Source organism: Choristoneura fumiferana, chromosome 25 (assembly GCF_025370935.1).
Source record: "Choristoneura fumiferana chromosome 25, NRCan_CFum_1, whole genome shotgun sequence".
Taxonomy (NCBI): domain Eukaryota; kingdom Metazoa; phylum Arthropoda; class Insecta; order Lepidoptera; family Tortricidae; genus Choristoneura; species Choristoneura fumiferana.
In genome coordinates, this window is record NC_133496.1 from 9,845,493 (window position 1) to 9,864,216 (window position 18,724).

Sequence of the window (18,724 nt, forward strand, 5' to 3'; positions counted from 1 at the left end):
TGACTACGAAGCTTGAGGTCCCGGGTTCGATTCCCGTGTCGGGGCAGATATTTGTATGAAAAATACGAATGTTTGTTCTCGGGTCTTGGGTGTTTTATATGTATTTAAGTATGTATCTATATCTATATAATTATATAGGTATATTTATCCGTTGCTTAGTACCCATAACACAAGCTTTGCTAAGCTTACTTTGGGACTAGGTCAATTGGTGTGAATTGTCCCGTTCTTTAGCTTGCCCTGTTTATTTATTTATTTGTTTGGCTCAAATCTTGCAAGCTAAATTTGACCCACTTCCAGCGGTCCAATTGACTTGAAATTTGACATACTTATGTAAATTTGGTGACAATACAATTATCTGGTAGTGACATCTTGGTAGCCCTGCCAGGATCGTCTCCGTAGGAGGGAACTCCTCAATAGTTAATAACGGATATGCAGTTCAAATGAAATTGCAAGTACAGTCAACAAAAATTACAGTCAGCAAAAAAAGCTTGTATTAAAAATGAAACTTTTAACAGAAACTTATTAATACAAGCTTTTTTATTGACAATGCATACGTGCACTGTCACTCAAACTATAATGTATTATAGCCCGTACCTGGGTACCATATTAGTACCGTATTAAACATTAAAAAAAAAACTTATTAGGTAGCATCAATTTAGCAGGCAGAAGTAAAAACTGAAAATTACATTTATTTCTCTTTATTCGCTAGTAAATTAGACCAATGACGTGGTGGTACGAGTACAACCCCGAGTCTATTCGCAATACAACCCGCTCAGTAGGTACACTTCTAATATTTGTTTGTTGATTGATTCTATTTTTAGGTTACCGGTGTATACTGTACATATGTGGGGCGTAGTAGCTCAATTACTTGATCATAGCAATGAGTGCAGATTTGCTTCCCGTACGTGTTGCAGTCAATGCTTGCACTACAGGTAAATATAAAAAATGACCAATGTTGCTAATAAAATTTAATATTATGTCCTTACTGCGCTGATTCAGCGATCCAAAGTGGATCTTGCACCAGCTTCCACACATTTAGTTTAATATTGTTCGACAGAGCAGATAGATAGAATAGAAGCATGCATGGTTTGGTAGCATAAACATAACATAACATCAGAATGAACTCTGATTGAGTTCGAAACGTCAGCATAGTGTGGTAGTGGTGATAGTTGGGTTTATGTGTTATTTTTTGCATTGACGTAGCTAAGTAACGTGAGCAAAGTAATTGTTTATACATAGTTCATTGATATGGGCCTCGTAAGGTAGGTAACGCCTGATTCAATAAAAGGTATCCCGTCCAGTGTGCAATAAATACCCCAATTAGTTCATAAAGGATCCTTTCCTGTTCATAAACAAAAAAAACAGCTGAATTAACCAAGTTCTTGAATAGAGACGATGCTCTTATTTTTCCGCGCTCCCTGTTATAGATGACTAGTTGTTACCTGCGACTTCGTCTGCGAAGAATTCGTTTGTCATGCGCTCGTGGGAACTCTAAAATTTTTCGGAATAAAATTATCTGGTGTCTTTCTCAAGGTCTCAAACAATTTACACACCATTATCATGATTGGTAGAGTACTTTAAACGTGGAAGTGTAATTAACAAACAAACTCTCTTTCGCATTAATTGTGATTTGTCAATTTAGGACTTCTCCGTTCTTCGGCCTATCAGTGCCCTGGAATTTTTCCCTGAAAATGAAAAAAAAAAAGACTAAGAGGGTACTTAAAAAAGAAGACCATCGTTATTTCAAGCGCATAATCATTTTAAAGGGGAAAAATAAATCATGGAAAAAGCGTACTTATGACAAAAACGATCAAAATGGCCTTAGAGTCGTGGAGGACTCAAAATTTATTTGTAAGTTAATATTAGCAATAAGGCAATTTATAGTCCCTTAATTTTTTTACAGTTTATTCATTATTTTTTGTATTTTTATCGCATCTGAAAACCCACACAATTTGAGCATACCTATCATCTGTAAAATCTTCGGAGCGTATTTTTCGGAAATTTCGAAAAAGTCTGAATCCGACATTGAACTTGACATTGACCACACAATCTGCAGTATCAGCCCGAGAGCAAACCCCGCTGACCAGCAAAGCCCGGCGCACGCACACACTCGCATCAACCACATGCACATGCACGCCTCAGTGCACGACCACACGATGCAACGATTGCACGCTCTAAAAGATTTATAGATAAATGCAGTTCCCGGTGAAAATAGATAAATGCCAGTGCTCAAGTATTTTCTGTACATTTCAATAGACGCAACCGCACCAGCTGGACATTCGTCCATTGAGATAGGGCAGCCGCGGTTTTTAACAAGATGGAGTACCGCGGGAGTATAGTCCTGTTTTTAAGTGTCATCGTCGCAGTGGCTTCGGCTGACACCTTTGGAGCCGGCATGAAACTCCTCGGCAGGATGTATGACACCTGTGAGAAGTCACAAGAGATCGTCAAGTGCTTCAAGATCCAGGCGGCCAAGTTAGCAGACCGCGCGGCTAGGATGGAGACCCTTCCGATCGTGGACGGCATCAGCCTTGTAAGAAGGCCAGAAAGCGGCAGGGCTTTCCCCTCATCTCTACCAGAAGGCGACCTTAACTCGCTTGAATCAGATCAAGTTGATAAGTATCTCCAATTAGCTACCTCAAAGTTAATAGAGACTCATAGGGTCATTATTTCACCGACAAGCGTTGGAAGCGATATGGGAAGATCAATGAACGAAGCTAGAAGCAAGCTGAAGAAATGGATTGGTCCTATCATCGCCGGTGTGGCTATCAAGGGTGGTTTCCTCGCAATAGCTTTCCAAGCTATCGCTCTCATAGCTGGCAAAGCTCTGCTGATTGGTAAGATTGCGTTACTCTTATCTGCGATCATCGGCTTGAAGAAACTGGTTTCAGGTGGCGAAGCCCATGAGAAGACTACGTATGAGATCGTGAAGCATCCTCAGGTGAGCCAGAGTCATACTTACTCATCAGCGCATTATGGCAGTGACTTCGATACCACTGGACCTGGAGGTCATTACAGGCGAAGCGTCGAAGATGAAGCTGCAGCCCAGGATAGGGCGTACAAAGCCTACGCCAAAAAACAGTAAGACCACACCAACGGCGCGACTCTTTCACAAAATACAACGACTCGGCTAATCACAGTTTGCCCAAAACACAAATAAGATTTGGCCTTTTGCGGTAGTAATAGGAAACAAAGATTATTTAATACAATTAATTTAATATATTTTTATTGATCATGCTTATTCAAACGACACTAAAAAAACTCGTAACATTTAAGGTATTTATTCCGTATTTAATTATTGATGTTGCAAACATCCCATGCTTAATCCAAATATTTAACGGCATTGATATGAAATATTAAAAAAATATTATACATTATTGTGTAAATAACTAATGTGTGTGAATATTGATGCATGTGTATTTATTTTGATGCAATAAAAAGTACTGTGTAACCAATGGCACCAAATATAAATAGGTTAATGTTTAAATATTTTGATTGACTAATTTTGTTTTAATTTAATACGTTAATTAGGCTAGTCGACGGGTATTGTGCATTTCTGTTCTTAACGTTCAAGTGTCCAATTTGTAAAAATAGTTTAGTTTAGATAGGTCAATTTATTCGTCTGTAGTGGTGCTGTTTAAGTTAATTAGTTAGTCAAATAATGTTTCGTAATTATTCATTTATTTAAATCTATCTATTTATATATTGTCGTTTGTATCGACAAGGTGGTTACGCGAGTACCTTTTTATATGAATATTTATTGATTATAGACAAAATAATAATGTGTACTTAATATAACGCTAAAATAATGTGTATGAATAATTGTTGTAGCATAATAATAAGTATTTGATGATGAAAAATATTCTAAGCAAAAGAACAACATTTTAGAATATTAAAAGGTTGAAACCGTGTACTTGTTTTATTTAGGCATTTCAGAACTCTGCATGGTCAGTTAATAAATTAATTGAAATCGATCAGTCGTTTTATTAATATTGGATTATGAATAATTTCCTATCAAAATAAAATTCATGGGGTAAGTAAGTTGAAAAATATTGAAACTATTGGGATTTAGAAATCAAATTACAATGCTAGATGCGTGATAATTGGATGCCTTCGCTATTGGCATGTTTAATTCACGCAAAAGCAAGAATACATTGAATTAGTGTGAGTTACAACTTACTATAACGACAAGTAATGTTAAATCAGTTGTCAAATCTCCGATTATGCTTGATTATGCTCCGATACTTAACTTAGTAAAACGTAACAAATTACTCAAGCTTTGCAGAAATTAACTCAAAAGGAAATTTGACAAGCTGGTTTGAAATTGGTTATCATTATAGTAGCTGAGTGCAACTTACACTAATTAATGTGCGATTACATACGTAAAACATTATAAGTCATAAATAGAAGACTACTAACGTGATTCTTAGATAGAGAATAGATCTATTGCATTAATTATGTAATACTTAATATTGTTTGGATAGTTACTGACTTTTGGCTTAGTCGTTGTATATTAAACCTTAGTCATTGTTTAAAAAAATATTTAGGTTACTAGATTAGAGGCGTAAACTCTTTGTAAAAGTGTACTTTATTATCTTAATTAATCAAATGTTTATCTAAAGTGAGACACATATTTTCTTTTAATTCGGATATTCCATTCAAAATCGCTTGATTCATTTCTTACTATTTTTATCTGCGTGACCTATTTAATTTATCTTTGCAGTAGGAAACATAATCGGTTTCACACACACATTGTCACATGTATGTTAACTATTTATTGTACAAAAGAAAATAAACAAAACACAATTGACAAACTTTGAGATACTTGTACAAAGGTGGACTTATCCCTTTAAGGGATCTCTACCAGTCAACCTTTGAGTAGATGAGAGGAGTAACGTTAGGGTCCGACAAAGAGTGAGTTTAAGGGGCTGTTTCACCATCCATTGATTAATGTTAACTGGCGGTTAGGTGTGATGCCGTCTCTATTTGTTTTGTTCGAATAGACGGAGACGGCATCACATTTAACCGTCGGTTAACGCTAATCAATGGATGGTGAAACAGCCCCTAAGAGTAATAAAAAAATACATTTTAAATCTATTGCCATCAAATGTATTTAAATATAGATTAGACACTAAAGTACCAGCACAAATTTTCCTGTTAGAGGACCGATTTATTGTGCCACTAGTGCACTAACACTACATTTTATGATTTTTATTACTAGACCCAAGACCAGTGCTGCAAAGTGGATCTTTTTTTCTTAATTTATTCGGACAGTGCAGTGTAACTGTCAAAACATAGCTAATTGTTAATAAAATTAGGCAATCACAATGTCGAGTCTAGCAAACACCACTCAATTTTTTTTGTCTAACAGCCTGTCGGCAAACGAGCAGGTGATCAACTGATGGTAAGTGACCACCGCCGCCCATGGACACTTACAGCATTATTAGGACTGCGGGTGCGGTGCCGGCCATGCAATAGGCGATACACTTGCCTTTTCGACAAACATTATAACACCTCAAATGTATATGAAATGCAGGCAATTTTTTTTTAATAACAAACGTGACTTATTATTAGCTACTTTTGACCAGCTCAAAGTTGTTTATCACTTATTAATGTTTATTGCTTGCAGTCATTACTAGTAAGTGTAAGACATGCAAAAACTGTCCAGTCTAAATGAATAAAAAGATTTCATCATATTTTATTAAAAACTGACCAAAAATGTAATACTCACCTCATGGTAAGTGCAGATTTGGCCAAAGATGCAGCTAACTGATTCACTACCAGTCTATTCACTTTGGTCTGGAATAGTTCTAACTTTATTGATCTAGAAAACAGACGACGGAAGCAAATTCCAATCCTTGGTAGACTAAATAAGGATAAAGGATGTAGGGAAGCATTTTGTGCGAACGGTAGATACTACAGATTTTGAACTATGAATTTTAAATTTGCTCAATGTGACAATTCAAAACGATACACGTTTAGCCCACAAATTATTATGTTGCCGGTATTTCTGTTAAAGTTAAAACTCGGTAAGAGGCTCGGCTCGAGGTAAGGCTTCGTTGAAGATGAGTAGAGGGGAGATGTGTAAATCGACCTATATAATAATTACATTACGGCTAAAGCTGGACAAGATAGAGTATCAACTATCGACCTCTATGTATAGACTGCAGGTTTCTTACATCAAAACGGCGCACAGCGCGGATTTGTGAACCTTTCACTATAGTTTGTTGTCGTCCGTGACCGGAGTTGTGACAAAATAATATTGATGATTGATGCGCCGCACGTTTTGTTCCAAACAGCCAGTCTAGTGCCGTAAGGTACATAGATGTCAATGGTTTCAACCTAATCCTTGTAATAAATAGGAATGTTATCATCAGCCGTGTTACGCCTAACTATATCGTGTAACTTGCGATATCCAGTTTTGACAAATTGGAGACAAAGTGATTTTATTATAACTCCTATTGTTTTTAATAACCTATTATGTCTAACGATGCTCCTCTTTTGAGCATCCGTACAGGTACATGTTATAATTAACTGTTTAATTTTGCATTTTGTGTATAACGGTAATCTACTACGTGACACTGGTATTCGTCTCATATGTATTTAATTCCTGTATCTTCCTTAGTATCTGTACATAAATTCACTTCAAATTTGATAATTTAACGTGTTAAGCATACTTATGTAAAATCTAGTGTGTGATACTATAATCAAATTCTAGTGGTTTGGCCGGGATTCTTCTACAAATGCACGGAAATTCAACGTGTTCATGACATTAATATAATCAAACTTGCCGGGACGAACCTTAATTTTCCTTGATTACAAATGCAGGTACAATTAACAAGAAGTATACTCACCATATTATACAGCTGTTATTATTCTTTATTTCTTATAAACAACTTATTTATATCTAACGCCGTTCTACAACGTACCTAACATTTTCATTTTACAAGTTTTTATTTAACTTGCAATGTATGTAACTATATAAATCTTGAAAGTCAAATTTGACCCACTTTTAGTGGTCGGATAGACTTGAAATTTGACATATTTATGTAAATCTAGTGACAATGCAATAATCTGGCAGAGACATCCTGGTGGTTTAAGCAGAATCGTCTCTGCGGGACAGAACTCTTCAACGGTTTATGTTTGGCGTCGACTTGAAATTTGGTACGGTAATGTAGTTTGGGTGACAATGCACGTATAGTCAACAAAAAGTACAGTGCAAAAAAGCGTATTAAAAATAATTTCATTAACAAAAAGCTTATTTCTTGTTATTCTGTGATTGTATAATTTTTGTGTAATGGCGCTCCACTCGATAGAAATACATCCTTATTATCCATGTTAGACTTATTTCCTCGTATTAGTTTCCGATTATAGAAATAATGCACGTCATTTCAGTTTATTTTTTGTTGCACGCAAGTTTTCTACACGGAAAATATTTAATTGTCGTGCGTTTGAACGAAACGAGCTCATTTTCTGTACTTAACGTAATTATTTTCGTGTATGTTGTAACCTCATTATTTAATATTTTATGTACAGTCGAATAATTTGATTTCTGACCCACCGTAGAACATTCTCACAGTAAGTGTCATAATAAATTCCTTCGTCAAGCAATGCGATGTCATTATGACTTTTTCTACAAAAAGGTTCCACAGTGGGTCACTAATCAGTTGGTTCGAGTGTACCTATGGACCTTTTTATTGTCAATTTTTTTTCTAACATACTTAAATATTTTTTTATTCTTGAAAGAGAAAATCATGAAAATATTTCTTCCTTTTTATTAGGTAGAGAGAAATACCGAATAATTCCAAAAGATATACAAGAAAGTATCCGAACTTTAATGATGTACAATATTCTTGGTCAAAATGAAACTAAAATAAATAAAAATAAATATCATGGGACACTTGACAGTTGACACCAATTGACCTAGTCCCAAGTTAAGCAAAGCTTGAAACTATGGATACTTGGCAACGAATAAACATACTTATAGATTAATTTATTTCATATAAGAAATTACATTCAATACACACTTAAATACATTTTAAACATCCAAGACCCGAGAACAAGCATTCGTATTATTCATACAAATATCTGCCCCGGCCGGGAATCGAACCCAGGACCTCAAGCTTTGTAGTCAGGTTCTCTAACTACTTAGCCATCCGGTCGTCAAAAACTACTTAAACCATTGATCTTATTTTCAGGGAGTGCAGGATTCTGCAAGATCCATTGGGATTGTTACTACTATTTTACTCTCCAATCCTGCAAGCAGCAGTGCTCTCCAAGCAGCAGTGCTTGCGCTGCTGTATTCCGGCGTGGAAAGTAAGAGTATTAGTAACTGGTACACAACAGGGTACACATAATATTCTGTCGTAACCTTGTAGGTTTGTGATGCGTCTGCAATCCTCAGATAGTGCGGGTAGCCTTAGATGGTGCTGCTCACGTACTATCAGGTGACTAATTTCCTAATCTAGAAAAAACATACATTTCATGAACCACTAAATCATAAGCATCTAGACAATTAGGTGCCTATAATTTAACTTCTTCTTGAGGTTGGTGATTATAATACTATTTGCCAAAAAAAAAGCCACATTACATTTTTGTAATATTACCAGTTCGGGTAGTATTATATAGAACGCTTCTTTCAAGACAAATTAAATTACAACAAGCTCTATACAATCCGCTACCCCAAGATGCGTAATTAAATTCAAATACAAAGAAATCAGAGCAAAACCACCGCTACCTAACAGGATCTGTATCAATACAGGCAAACTGTCCAGCAGAAAACAGTATCTTCATATAAGTATTAACTATTAACACATTACCGATTACAAACCAGAAAGACGTTATAACGACTATAAAACAAACAGTTATGGTATTTAGATTATTCACTGAACAAACCAATTACTATAAAGAAAGCTTAGAATCTCCTAATTGTCACGCAAAACTGTATCGAAGCAAAGCACGAAGATATAGCACGCGATATAGAACAAGTAAGCGTGTGTGAAAAAAAAGATGAAAGTCGAGCGAAATATGTGTGAGATGTGGTGGTGGTTGATTATAAATTTAATGTGGAGCTCTTAGGTGGTAGACATTTTGCGATGTATCTACACGATTTTTCACGTAAATGATGTATTGTCAATGTGATTTGCATTTATTTTTATGGTCGTTTATTGGTTTGATTATTAGAACATGTACTTAAATAATTTATTAGAATTACTAGTAACAGGTGGAGTTAAAAAAATCGGACACCTTAACAACGGTAGTTAAAATTTGTATGTAAGTTTTCCGTTGTGTTGTAGTATTCAGTTGTACGATTAATTTTTATATTACAGTGGAACTTTTCCCTATTAGTCGTTTTGTGAGAACTACGTACGATCTAACCGATAAAATTTAATGGCATCCGACTTTAGGATTGTATTTTTTTAAATAATTAAAGATAAGTGACAAATTAAGTTTTGCTGAATAATATTAGTGTGTCACTCCTAAAATAAATGTGGATCGATCGAAAGTAAAAGCAATAAAAATCAGAGCTTTGCGTAATATGCTTTGCATATACATCACTTGGCGTTTTATTTTAATACAATGTAATGTAATTTTATTGTAATGTACCCACCAAATATAACAATGCAGTTGATCATAAATTAATTAATAATAATAAATATTACGGAACGTTTGACAATAACTGACCTAGTTCCAAACTTCGAAAAGCTTTTCTTTTAGCTTTGCTTACCAGACAACGGATAAAAAATACTTATGAAGATAAAGACACACTTGAATACATTATAATACATTCAAAATTTGAGCACAAACATTCAAATTTTTCATACAAATCAGCCCCGACCGATAATTGAACCCGGGACTTCAAGCTTTGTAGTCAGACCCTCTAATCAAAGTTCTATTGAAAAAATATTACAACTAATTTTCAACTATCCCCAGTATTTTGTGGGATGTGTTGCTGTATTTTGTACAGTTTGGAACGTTTGATGTTTTGCTGTACCTACTTAAATACGAGTATTTATAAAATGAAACAAAATCAAATATGCTAAAAATGAGACTTTTTGCTCCCAAAAACCAAAATGTAGAACACGTGCTTTATAGATCCAAACGACACTTAAAGAAATTCGCTTTCACCCCATTTCATCGGAAACGCATCCTCATACCGACTCATGCGCAGTTTCAAGGTATTTGGAGCGTGTAATCGTAGCACAATACAGGATGTTCTAAACCGGGACATGTGAACAGCTACTATAAGAAATTGAATGATTGAATGTTGGAATAATTTTATTATGGGCGTATGTAAATGACATGAGAAAATGTTACAATTGCAATGACAATTAAAGCATAATTGGTGACATTTGTGAGACAGTGACGATAACAATGATCAAATTGTGGAAAAACTCAATCAATGTGACTAGAAGACTAACACGTATATAATTAAACAGAAGACAACAGTAATAACTGAAGTAATAAAGACAATGTTACAAAATAAATTTCTAATATAATTTAATATCATAAATATACATTATGAAATCAGAATTAGAATTAATTCGTCAATTTAAAGGGATTTGACATTAATTTTGCTTAATAGTAAGAATCGAATTAACAAAAAAAGATTTAAATGCCAAAATTTAGCACGATTCAGCCTTATTAAAACTATTTCTAAATTAATATCTTATCCTACATTAATAGGAGTCCAGGCGAAGTTCCTTGCGTTTCTAACTTTTGATACTTCTCTTTCTGGATCATCGTTTTTTTTGGTAATGAATAGTCGTTCCAACCTATCTTTGAGTTCATCAGGCGTGATAGGTGATGCCGTGGTCTGCTCTGCTGATTTTTCTCTATAATAGTATTCCGAATTATGAGGATGTCTGTGGTAATAACCTGAAATTGTTGAAAGCTTCATAAAAGATATTTGCATCAAGTTTTGTTTTTATGTTGCTAAGGTTTTTTTTTAATCCTATTTAGAATAAGTACAAACATTTTTAGACAAGGAATGTTTGTGCATCTATATTTAAATGTTTCATTTTATCATTAAAAATGGTGATCAGGTTAATAAATTAGTTCTAAATGTGAAACTAATGTGACATGACTGCAAAAACTTACAGTATTGGTGCCATTGAAGATATTCAAAATTTAGGTCAAAGGAGACGTGGATGGTTTTAAAATAGTGCATCGGCATGAGGTCAATGAACCTGTGATTAAAGGTTAAGTATAATTTTGCAATAAAGACCAAGCGAAAACTATCTATTGGTCAAGCTGGTAGGTAAATCGATAACAAACGGTGAATCATACTGACCTCCTGACCCTCCCGATCCGTGATGACTATGGACATATCCAGGACTATCATACGCTGTGTAAGATGAGAGAGGTGTGCTTCCATAATCACCATAAGATCCTTGGCTTCCGAAACCCGAACCACCGCTAAATACTGTCACGGCTAACAGAGCAACTTTAGCCAGTAAAAAGGCCTTTTTGCTGGCAATCAAGACTAAACCAAGTACCAAAGGAAGCAAAGTTGATAACTGGAACTTAAATCCAAGAAGAAATGGAACTAGTAAATTTCGAGCCAGCAAACGACCTGAAAAAATAGGATATTATACTTTCAGTTGACACGTTAACATTTTATTCTTTAGTTTTTTTAAGTATCAAATTTAGTAGATTAAAATCTTTTGTATTAAAACACAGGCCACATTTTACTGGGCTCGTACTGAATATTAAGTCCGATATTTTGCAAGAAGCATATTTTATTTCACTAAAAATAACACGAAAAGTCCAAAAAATCATACCTTACTATTATATTACATTTAACAGTATCAAAATTATTTATTGAATCAGGCGTTACTTTGCGGAGGTCCATATCAATGAGCTAAAAGAATTTCCTTGCTCAAAAGTATCAAAATTGTAGGAAATCTATTGATTCATGACTTACACTAGTTTTAAAACGTGATGTATCAGAGACCTTGTAAAAGTTTAAAGAAATTTGGAAAGATGGCGCTACGAAGTGAAGTTCATGGCTATTGCCGCTGCCTTGGAAAAGAAAGGTGGTAGAGGTTTCTTTAGTTTGAAGCGTTTGTTATAGATGGCGTTATATGCAGATCGTTGATTCATCTACTATTTTTCTTTGAATAATTGGAATTTAAGCAAGACTTGATTTCAAGAATCTCCTAACAATAGAAAGTACATCAACTATTTTATTAACATTGTCATATATTTAATGATTGGCATACAAAATGACTATGTTTACTATAAATATGTTAAAATACTAAAAAACTAAGCCAAGTGCAAGTCGGACTCGTACACCGAGGGTTCCGTTTGTAGAAAAATTTACGCAGTGTAGAGTCATTTTAGAAGATTACAGACTTAGGCGGATATGGACACAAATAATTAAAAATGTATACTTTCAGATTTTTCCCTTTGTAGGATAAGACGATTATAACTTAACAAAGTCCATAGGTTCTAAGTCAACGAAAAGCACGCTATAAAATCCTACAAAAAAAAAACGATAAGAAGCTAAACGCTTACCAGTGGTCATTTCCCCATGATGCTGCTGATGATACGATCTATCTTTGATTCTGGGATCCATCACAAACTCAAGCATCCCATTTGCTAAGGTTGGACCAATCTTCATCACCAGTCCAGGGTATAATCCACTGAGATCCCAGTGAAGTGATCTCTTCGAAATCAGGTTACTTGCATCCTCCATCATAGACCTAGGACAAAGATATGACAGAGCAAAAATAGAGTCAAGCTAGTAAAATACTGACCATTTTTTTTTTTTTAAGTAATGGTGAAAATGTAGAATTAAGTACCGAAAATCCATAGGATCCTTATCGAGAAAGCTCCCAAAGTGTCTCGGTGTTTTTTCATCTCTCACAAAGGAGACTCCGTTCGCCAGACTAAAGGATTCCGCTTCGTCATACTTATTCAAGTTATTCAACAGTTCTTTGCCAAAACAGACTCCAACTTCAGAACTCCTTTGTACACTGACACAATCATTTAGTTCCGAATTTTCTACATTATTCTGTTTTAATTCTTCACCTTCTTGCAACTGTATTGGAATGACTTCAATAACTAGTAATGATACAAAAACAAAAACAAATTTAAAAGGCAACGAGGAAGACATTTTGACAGAAAAAAAACTACATTTCCAAATTGCACTTTTTTGCGAACACCACCGTTAAGAATGGGTCGAATGTTACGTATAACGAAATTGTAACAAACCACAGTATTCTTATAGACTTTCCTTGTTATGTCTCGATGAACTTTGCCATTGTTAAGGCCTCCGTCACGGGCTCTTCCCACGTCGGCCCGACAATGGGGTGAAAATTTGAGTGCAATTTGAAATATATCTGTGAGAGCGATCTACATGTGTTTTGCATTACATCACGTTGTGTAATTGACGTAATTTTTTTGGGAACGTGGAAACCGTATGATAAACAGTGAAAGCAATAAGTGGTTCTGTTTCTTTATTTCTATGACAGCTACTAACAATAACAAAAACCAAACCATAACAAAGTAGAAAAATAGATTTCATAATGTTGATTATGCTGCACGATACGCTCTAAATTTTTGATTGATAATCAGCACCCAAATCATTGAATGTGTCTATTGCAGATACATTACACACATAAAAGTAACATGTCACAGATCAAAATAAAATGTACATGGGTACATTTCTGAAATTTCATAAAGTACTTAAGATTAGAACATCATTTTTTTTGTTTATTCTTTTTGCTGCAGGTATTAATAATATGACACCATACACATGAAATGGCTTTAAATAAATGTCATTTCATTTCTTTATAATGATGCAAATCACCAATAAAAACGAACAATCGTCATTAAAAGTCATCTTTCCAGAGCCTCTGACCTCCTCATTGTCTTACAACCTGTTGTGCCTTCATCACGCCCTAACGGTATAACGTGCATATTCCTTAATTCCATTTACATTCCTCAACTCAGGTGCACAGGGTTTAGTTTTGTACGTAACAAATTTGGCTGTTCCGTCTTATTGCATTTTAAAGTCACAAAGGAGTGAAAGTATATTTTTTTCTTATGCGTCCGGCTCGCTTAGTAAAAGTTTTGTTTGGCTGACGTAATAGTTCCTCGATTTACAATGACATTCATGCTGTACTGTTTTCACATTACGTTTTGAAAACGTAAGGTTCATGTAACCGATAAGTAATGTGTTAGAAATACTAGATAGAGTATTCATATTTTTAGACAAATTTTTAACAGTTTTTATGCCTAATGTTGAAGTTGTGAACGTAGATTAGCCTAAGTTTTGCAGGTGCTTTGTATTTTCGGTATATTTCTAAATATTAATAATTTCACCATATTATTGAACGAACAAAGCGACGCTTTTACACTTTTTTCAAAAATCAAAATCAAAATCGGCTTTTTTTTAAAAAAGTTGTTAAATAGTCAGTAAATAAGATTCAGTGAGTCATTAAATAAGTGTACTTTGTGTACTTCACAGTCACGTTTATTTAATAATACTAGAATTAAGTTTTTTACTAGCATAAAACTAATACCCACAGGTATTTTCTTAATTTTTTGATAGAATAAATTTAAATGTTTCTTTTTCTTTAAGACATACGACATAAAATTTGTGATTTTTACTTGTGCTAAATAATAAAATATGGCCTACTCGTTTTTGTAGCAATTAGTTTTAAGGTTTTATTCCTACTTAGTTGTTTTAATTATATTTTAACATATCAATTTATACTTAGTTTGTGACAAACGAAACATAGCATTCAGTCATATTAACTCATTGCTAGGCAATGCTTTCGCTATTGTAGCTTGAGGACCGTCGACTTTCTGCATCTCACGTGTTTTATGTAACCACCCCCTCCATTTACACACCCGGTCATCAGGTAAAATAAAACAACGGGTCAAAAACCAAAAAAACGAATCTCTGACACCTTATAACTACGTCTCGAAGATACAAATTTGAAGAGTGCTGGTCGGATCAATGTTAATAGTAAGTTTGTCGGTCAAGACCACATCGTCGGTTCATTGAAACAACTTCATGCTTCCGAAGCTAAACTCATGTTAACACCGTATGGCGCTAACCATTAGGTACAATTTCCACTGTCTGTGACTTTTGCAACTGTAATTTTATAGTGGTCGGGCGTTACTCTCTCGCAAAATTGCTTTTGCCGCCGCGCAATGACTAAATGGTGTTATTACTGGGTGTTAAGGCTTCTGATACAGGTTTTAGTTGTTCAAGTGAAAATGTACGTTTGCAGTCATGTACAGTACTTTAAAGGAAAAGCAGCGGATGTAAACCGGACGCAGGATAGCGCAGGCGCACCGTGTGAAGAGAAATCTCTTTATTTAATTTTTCTCTTCATAGGATGCCGTGGGTGGCTGACACAAATATTTCCTGATGATGTAAAACGTATCGTAATAAGTTTTTTGGTTTACTTTCGATGGTATGTTGGAACAGGAAATGGGTTAAACTAGATTCTGGTATTGATTAAGCATTTGCTTTGAAAGTTTTGTGAATAAAGATCTTGGCATGGAATTATACGTAATTTACGTTTTACGTTTAAATGGTCGCTTAAAATTTTCAAGAATTCAATCAGTATTTCGTTATTATCAAATTTATGGTTATTCGTTTGCTGTTTATTTTCAAATTTCTTCATAATTTATTTTTAGGATTGAATACCCCAATGGATAAACTTATTTTTTGATGATTTTAATAATTGTACGGTGACCTGATCACGATTCCGATTCTCCTTTAACCGATAATTTCAATTAATAACGTTAATTAAAAGGTCATGACAAAAACAGGTACAGGTACCTGTACCCAGGTACATAATCAGCATGTTCATAATCGTACTCTGACATACTTACTTAAGAATGTTATGGAACTTGCTTTTAAGTCACTCGATCATGAAAATAATAGTTAAAAAAAGTACATAATTCTCATCATCATCATCATCATATCAGCCATAGGACGTCCATTGTTGGACATAGGCCTCCCCCATAAACCTCCAGTTGCCTCGGTTGGAAGCGGTTTGCATCCACCGTGAACCGGCGACTTTAGCCAGGTCATCCATCCATCTCGTTGGTGTACGTCCTACGCTGTGCTTGCCGATCCGCAGATCAGAAATGAGAAGATACGTAGAAGAACAAGGGTCACCGACATAGCCAAGCGAATTAGCTCGTTGAAATGGCAATGGGCAGGCCATATAGCACGGAGAGCGGATGGTCGTTAAGGCCGAAAGATTCTCGAGTGGAGACATATTTCTATTGAAACAATATTCAACCAACAAAAGTTTAGTTTTCACAAGGCAATAGCACGTTTTATGAACTTTTTTACTTTTTTTGGTTAATTTTAAAATGAAATAAAAAATTAACATTAAATCATTTATTCTGTAAGTGGACCGCAAAGGGCTCTTAGATGTCCTTTTCTTTGTACCGTAAGTACTTTTTTTGTAAAAACAATAAATTGCCAAGAAGAATTCATATGTAGCAGAAAACATAGCACAGTCATTTTTCTAAGCAAAAACATAACCATTAAAGCAAGCAAAACAAAGTAGATTAAAAATATACAAAAGATTAAGACCGCATAGCTTATCACAATATCCAACATTTTACTGGCATGTGTAGGGGATCAATTATTTAAGAACATTAGGTTTAAACATCAAAATCATTTATAGATGAGATGAAATTCCTACTCTTTCTATATTTTTAAAATATGTACATACCTATTTTATTTTTGTATTATTGTATTGAAATTACACTCAACTTCAAAAGTAGTACAGCAATTGCTGTTCCAATCGAGGAGAATACTTAGTGCTTTTATCAAAAATCGGAAAGAATTCAATTAACAAAAATAGATATAATCGACATTCGAGTATTCAATACCTATTATCAAACATTTTTTATTTGACATTTAAAGTCTTCTGCATTTATTTTATGTTTTTTTTTTTTTGAATAAGTTGATAACTAGTGAAGAATGGAAATTGTATGCAACGTTGCTAAAGAGTTTAATGCTCCAGCAATCTTTTTATTTTTATTTTAGATTGACCGTCAACAATGTATTTATAGCACGAGAAGTATCGGACATTTAGCTCGTATGCCGTTTTTAGGGTTCCGTACCCAAAGCGTGCCAACGAAACCCTATTACTGAGACTCCGCTGTCTGTCTGTCTGTCCATCCGTCTGTCACAGGGCTCTAGCTCTTGAGCCGTAATAGTAAGACACTTGAAATTTTCACAAATTATACACAACTGTGACCGCTATAACAACAAATACTAAAAACATAATTAAGTAAATATGGGCTCCCATACAACAAACTTGATTTTTTTGGCGTTTTTTTGCTTGATATTAATAACGGCAACAGAAAGACGCTTGAAATATGCACAGAATAAGTATTTAGTTGGACAATCACTTTAAAAATAAATAATGAAATTAAAAATAAAATAAACATGGAAGGGGCTCCCATAAAAAAACATGTTTTTTTTCTAACGTCTAATGTTGTATAGATGTCGGCGGCCGATCGTAAAATCCGCCAGATCACGAAACTCCTAGGCATATCATGAATTGGCTAAGGGAAATCCGCCATATCGTTAAAAACTCATTGTTTAACGATTTGCCTAGTGACGTTTAGGCAGATCATGAAATTCCTAGGCATATCATGAAACGCCGCCATTTCATGATTTGGCCAGTTTAGGCAGGTAATGAAATTCCTAGGCATATCATGAAACGCCGCCCGGTTCTGGCACTTCACCGGCCGCTACCGCGGCACGCTCGGTACGCTCACTCGGCTTTTGCGTTGGGTTCACAATTTATACTAACCACTCCTCGCTTCGCTCGTCGTACCTAAATTTTTTTTTTCGGCATATCACGATGTGCTCGGTATAGAGCTAGGAATATCGACGAATGCGTTGCTCTAATCGATCTGCCGTATTGTTTCTCAGGCACATCGTGAATGCCTGGTGAACTTTTAGGCATATCATGGCCTAGGAATTTCGTGATCTGGCGGATTTTACGATCGGCCGCCGACATTAATAATGGTACGGAACCCTTCATGAGCGAGTCCAACTCGCACTTGGCCGATTTTTCTTCCTCTTTTTTAATTAGTTCCGTGGTGATTGCTGTGCTACTTTTCAACGTGTCTGTATCTTATACTTTTCCAGCGGCGCCGGCGGCGTTAATTCAAGCTCATGGCCAGATGGCCAGACAAGCCGAGGCAGAAGATCCAAGATACAAAGTTAAATCAATTCTTATCTAAAATGTATAGCTTAAGATCCCACTGCGAAATTCTGCACCTCTTTTATTTGACCGAATCGAGAGTTAAAGAAAAGGTTACACGCTATTGCCTGTCTAAAAAAAATTGCTAGAAGTAAATTTTTCATCCTTAGAAAATAAAGTTGCCACCTTTCAATCCAACGCAATCTTAGCACCTGACAACACAAGATTATTACTTGGTTTGGATAGGTATTTAACAGAATGTAAACAAACTTCAGCTGACAGATTTGGTTTTTCAAAGATTTTAAACATTTTACTTATCTATCATTGTAATACAAACTAGGCCAGTGTATATCAATTCAGAAATGTAAATGTTTTGATAGTTTATTGAGGTAATTTCTATATTTAATACACCAATTGACACTGATTTGTTTAAATTTTGTTAAATACCTATCCAAACCAAGTATAAGGTAGACTGACAAGCGTCAATACATATCTTCCAGTTATTTTGATTCATTTCTATT

At 34.9% G+C, this 18,724-nt stretch overlaps 2 protein-coding genes across 4 annotated transcripts; one reads left to right on the forward strand and one right to left on the reverse strand.

Annotated features, from left to right (window-relative positions):
- Nucleotides 1–2,070: 2,070 nt before the first annotated feature.
- On the forward strand, nucleotides 2,071–3,974 carry Osi11 (Osiris 11). Its single transcript, XM_074107143.1, has one exon. The coding sequence runs from the start codon at nucleotides 2,318–2,320 to the stop codon at nucleotides 3,083–3,085; it is 768 nt and encodes a 255-aa protein (XP_073963244.1). The 5' UTR covers nucleotides 2,071–2,317; the 3' UTR covers nucleotides 3,086–3,974.
- A 6,286-nt stretch (nucleotides 3,975–10,260) lies between these two features.
- Osi10a (Osiris 10a) lies at nucleotides 10,261–13,185 on the reverse strand. 3 transcript variants are annotated; one of them, XM_074107153.1, is made up of 5 exons: nucleotides 12,807–13,185; nucleotides 12,520–12,707; nucleotides 11,294–11,575; nucleotides 11,101–11,189; nucleotides 10,792–10,878 (listed from the first exon to the last, which is right to left on the reverse strand). In XM_074107153.1, exons 1-4 carry the CDS (start codon nucleotides 13,118–13,120, stop codon nucleotides 11,131–11,133), a joined length of 843 nt encoding a protein of 280 aa, XP_073963254.1. In that variant the 5' UTR covers nucleotides 13,121–13,185; the 3' UTR covers nucleotides 10,792–10,878; nucleotides 11,101–11,130. The 3 variants fall into 3 exon arrangements, with proteins under 3 accessions (XP_073963253.1, XP_073963252.1, XP_073963254.1); XM_074107152.1 differs by lacking the exon at nucleotides 11,101–11,189 and having other exon boundaries at nucleotides 10,261–10,865; XM_074107151.1 differs by lacking the exon at nucleotides 11,101–11,189 and having other exon boundaries at nucleotides 10,261–10,878.
- Between the last annotated feature and the right edge of the window lie 5,539 nt (nucleotides 13,186–18,724).

Coding starts and splice junctions, on each gene's coding strand:
- Osi11 (XM_074107143.1), top strand. CDS start 2,318: ATGGAGTACCGCGGGAGTATAGTCCTGTTTTTAAGTGTCATCGTCGCA.
- Osi10a (XM_074107151.1), bottom strand. CDS start 13,120: ATGTCTTCCTCGTTGCCTTTTAAATTTGTTTTTGTTTTTGTATCATTA. Junction 11,576..12,519: donor TCATGGGGAAATGACCACTG/GTAAGCGTTTAG, acceptor CTATTTTTTCAG/GTCGTTTGCTGGCTCGAAAT. Junction 10,879..11,293: donor CGGATCGGGAGGGTCAGGAG/GTCAGTATGATT, acceptor CAACAATTTCAG/GTTATTACCACAGACATCCT.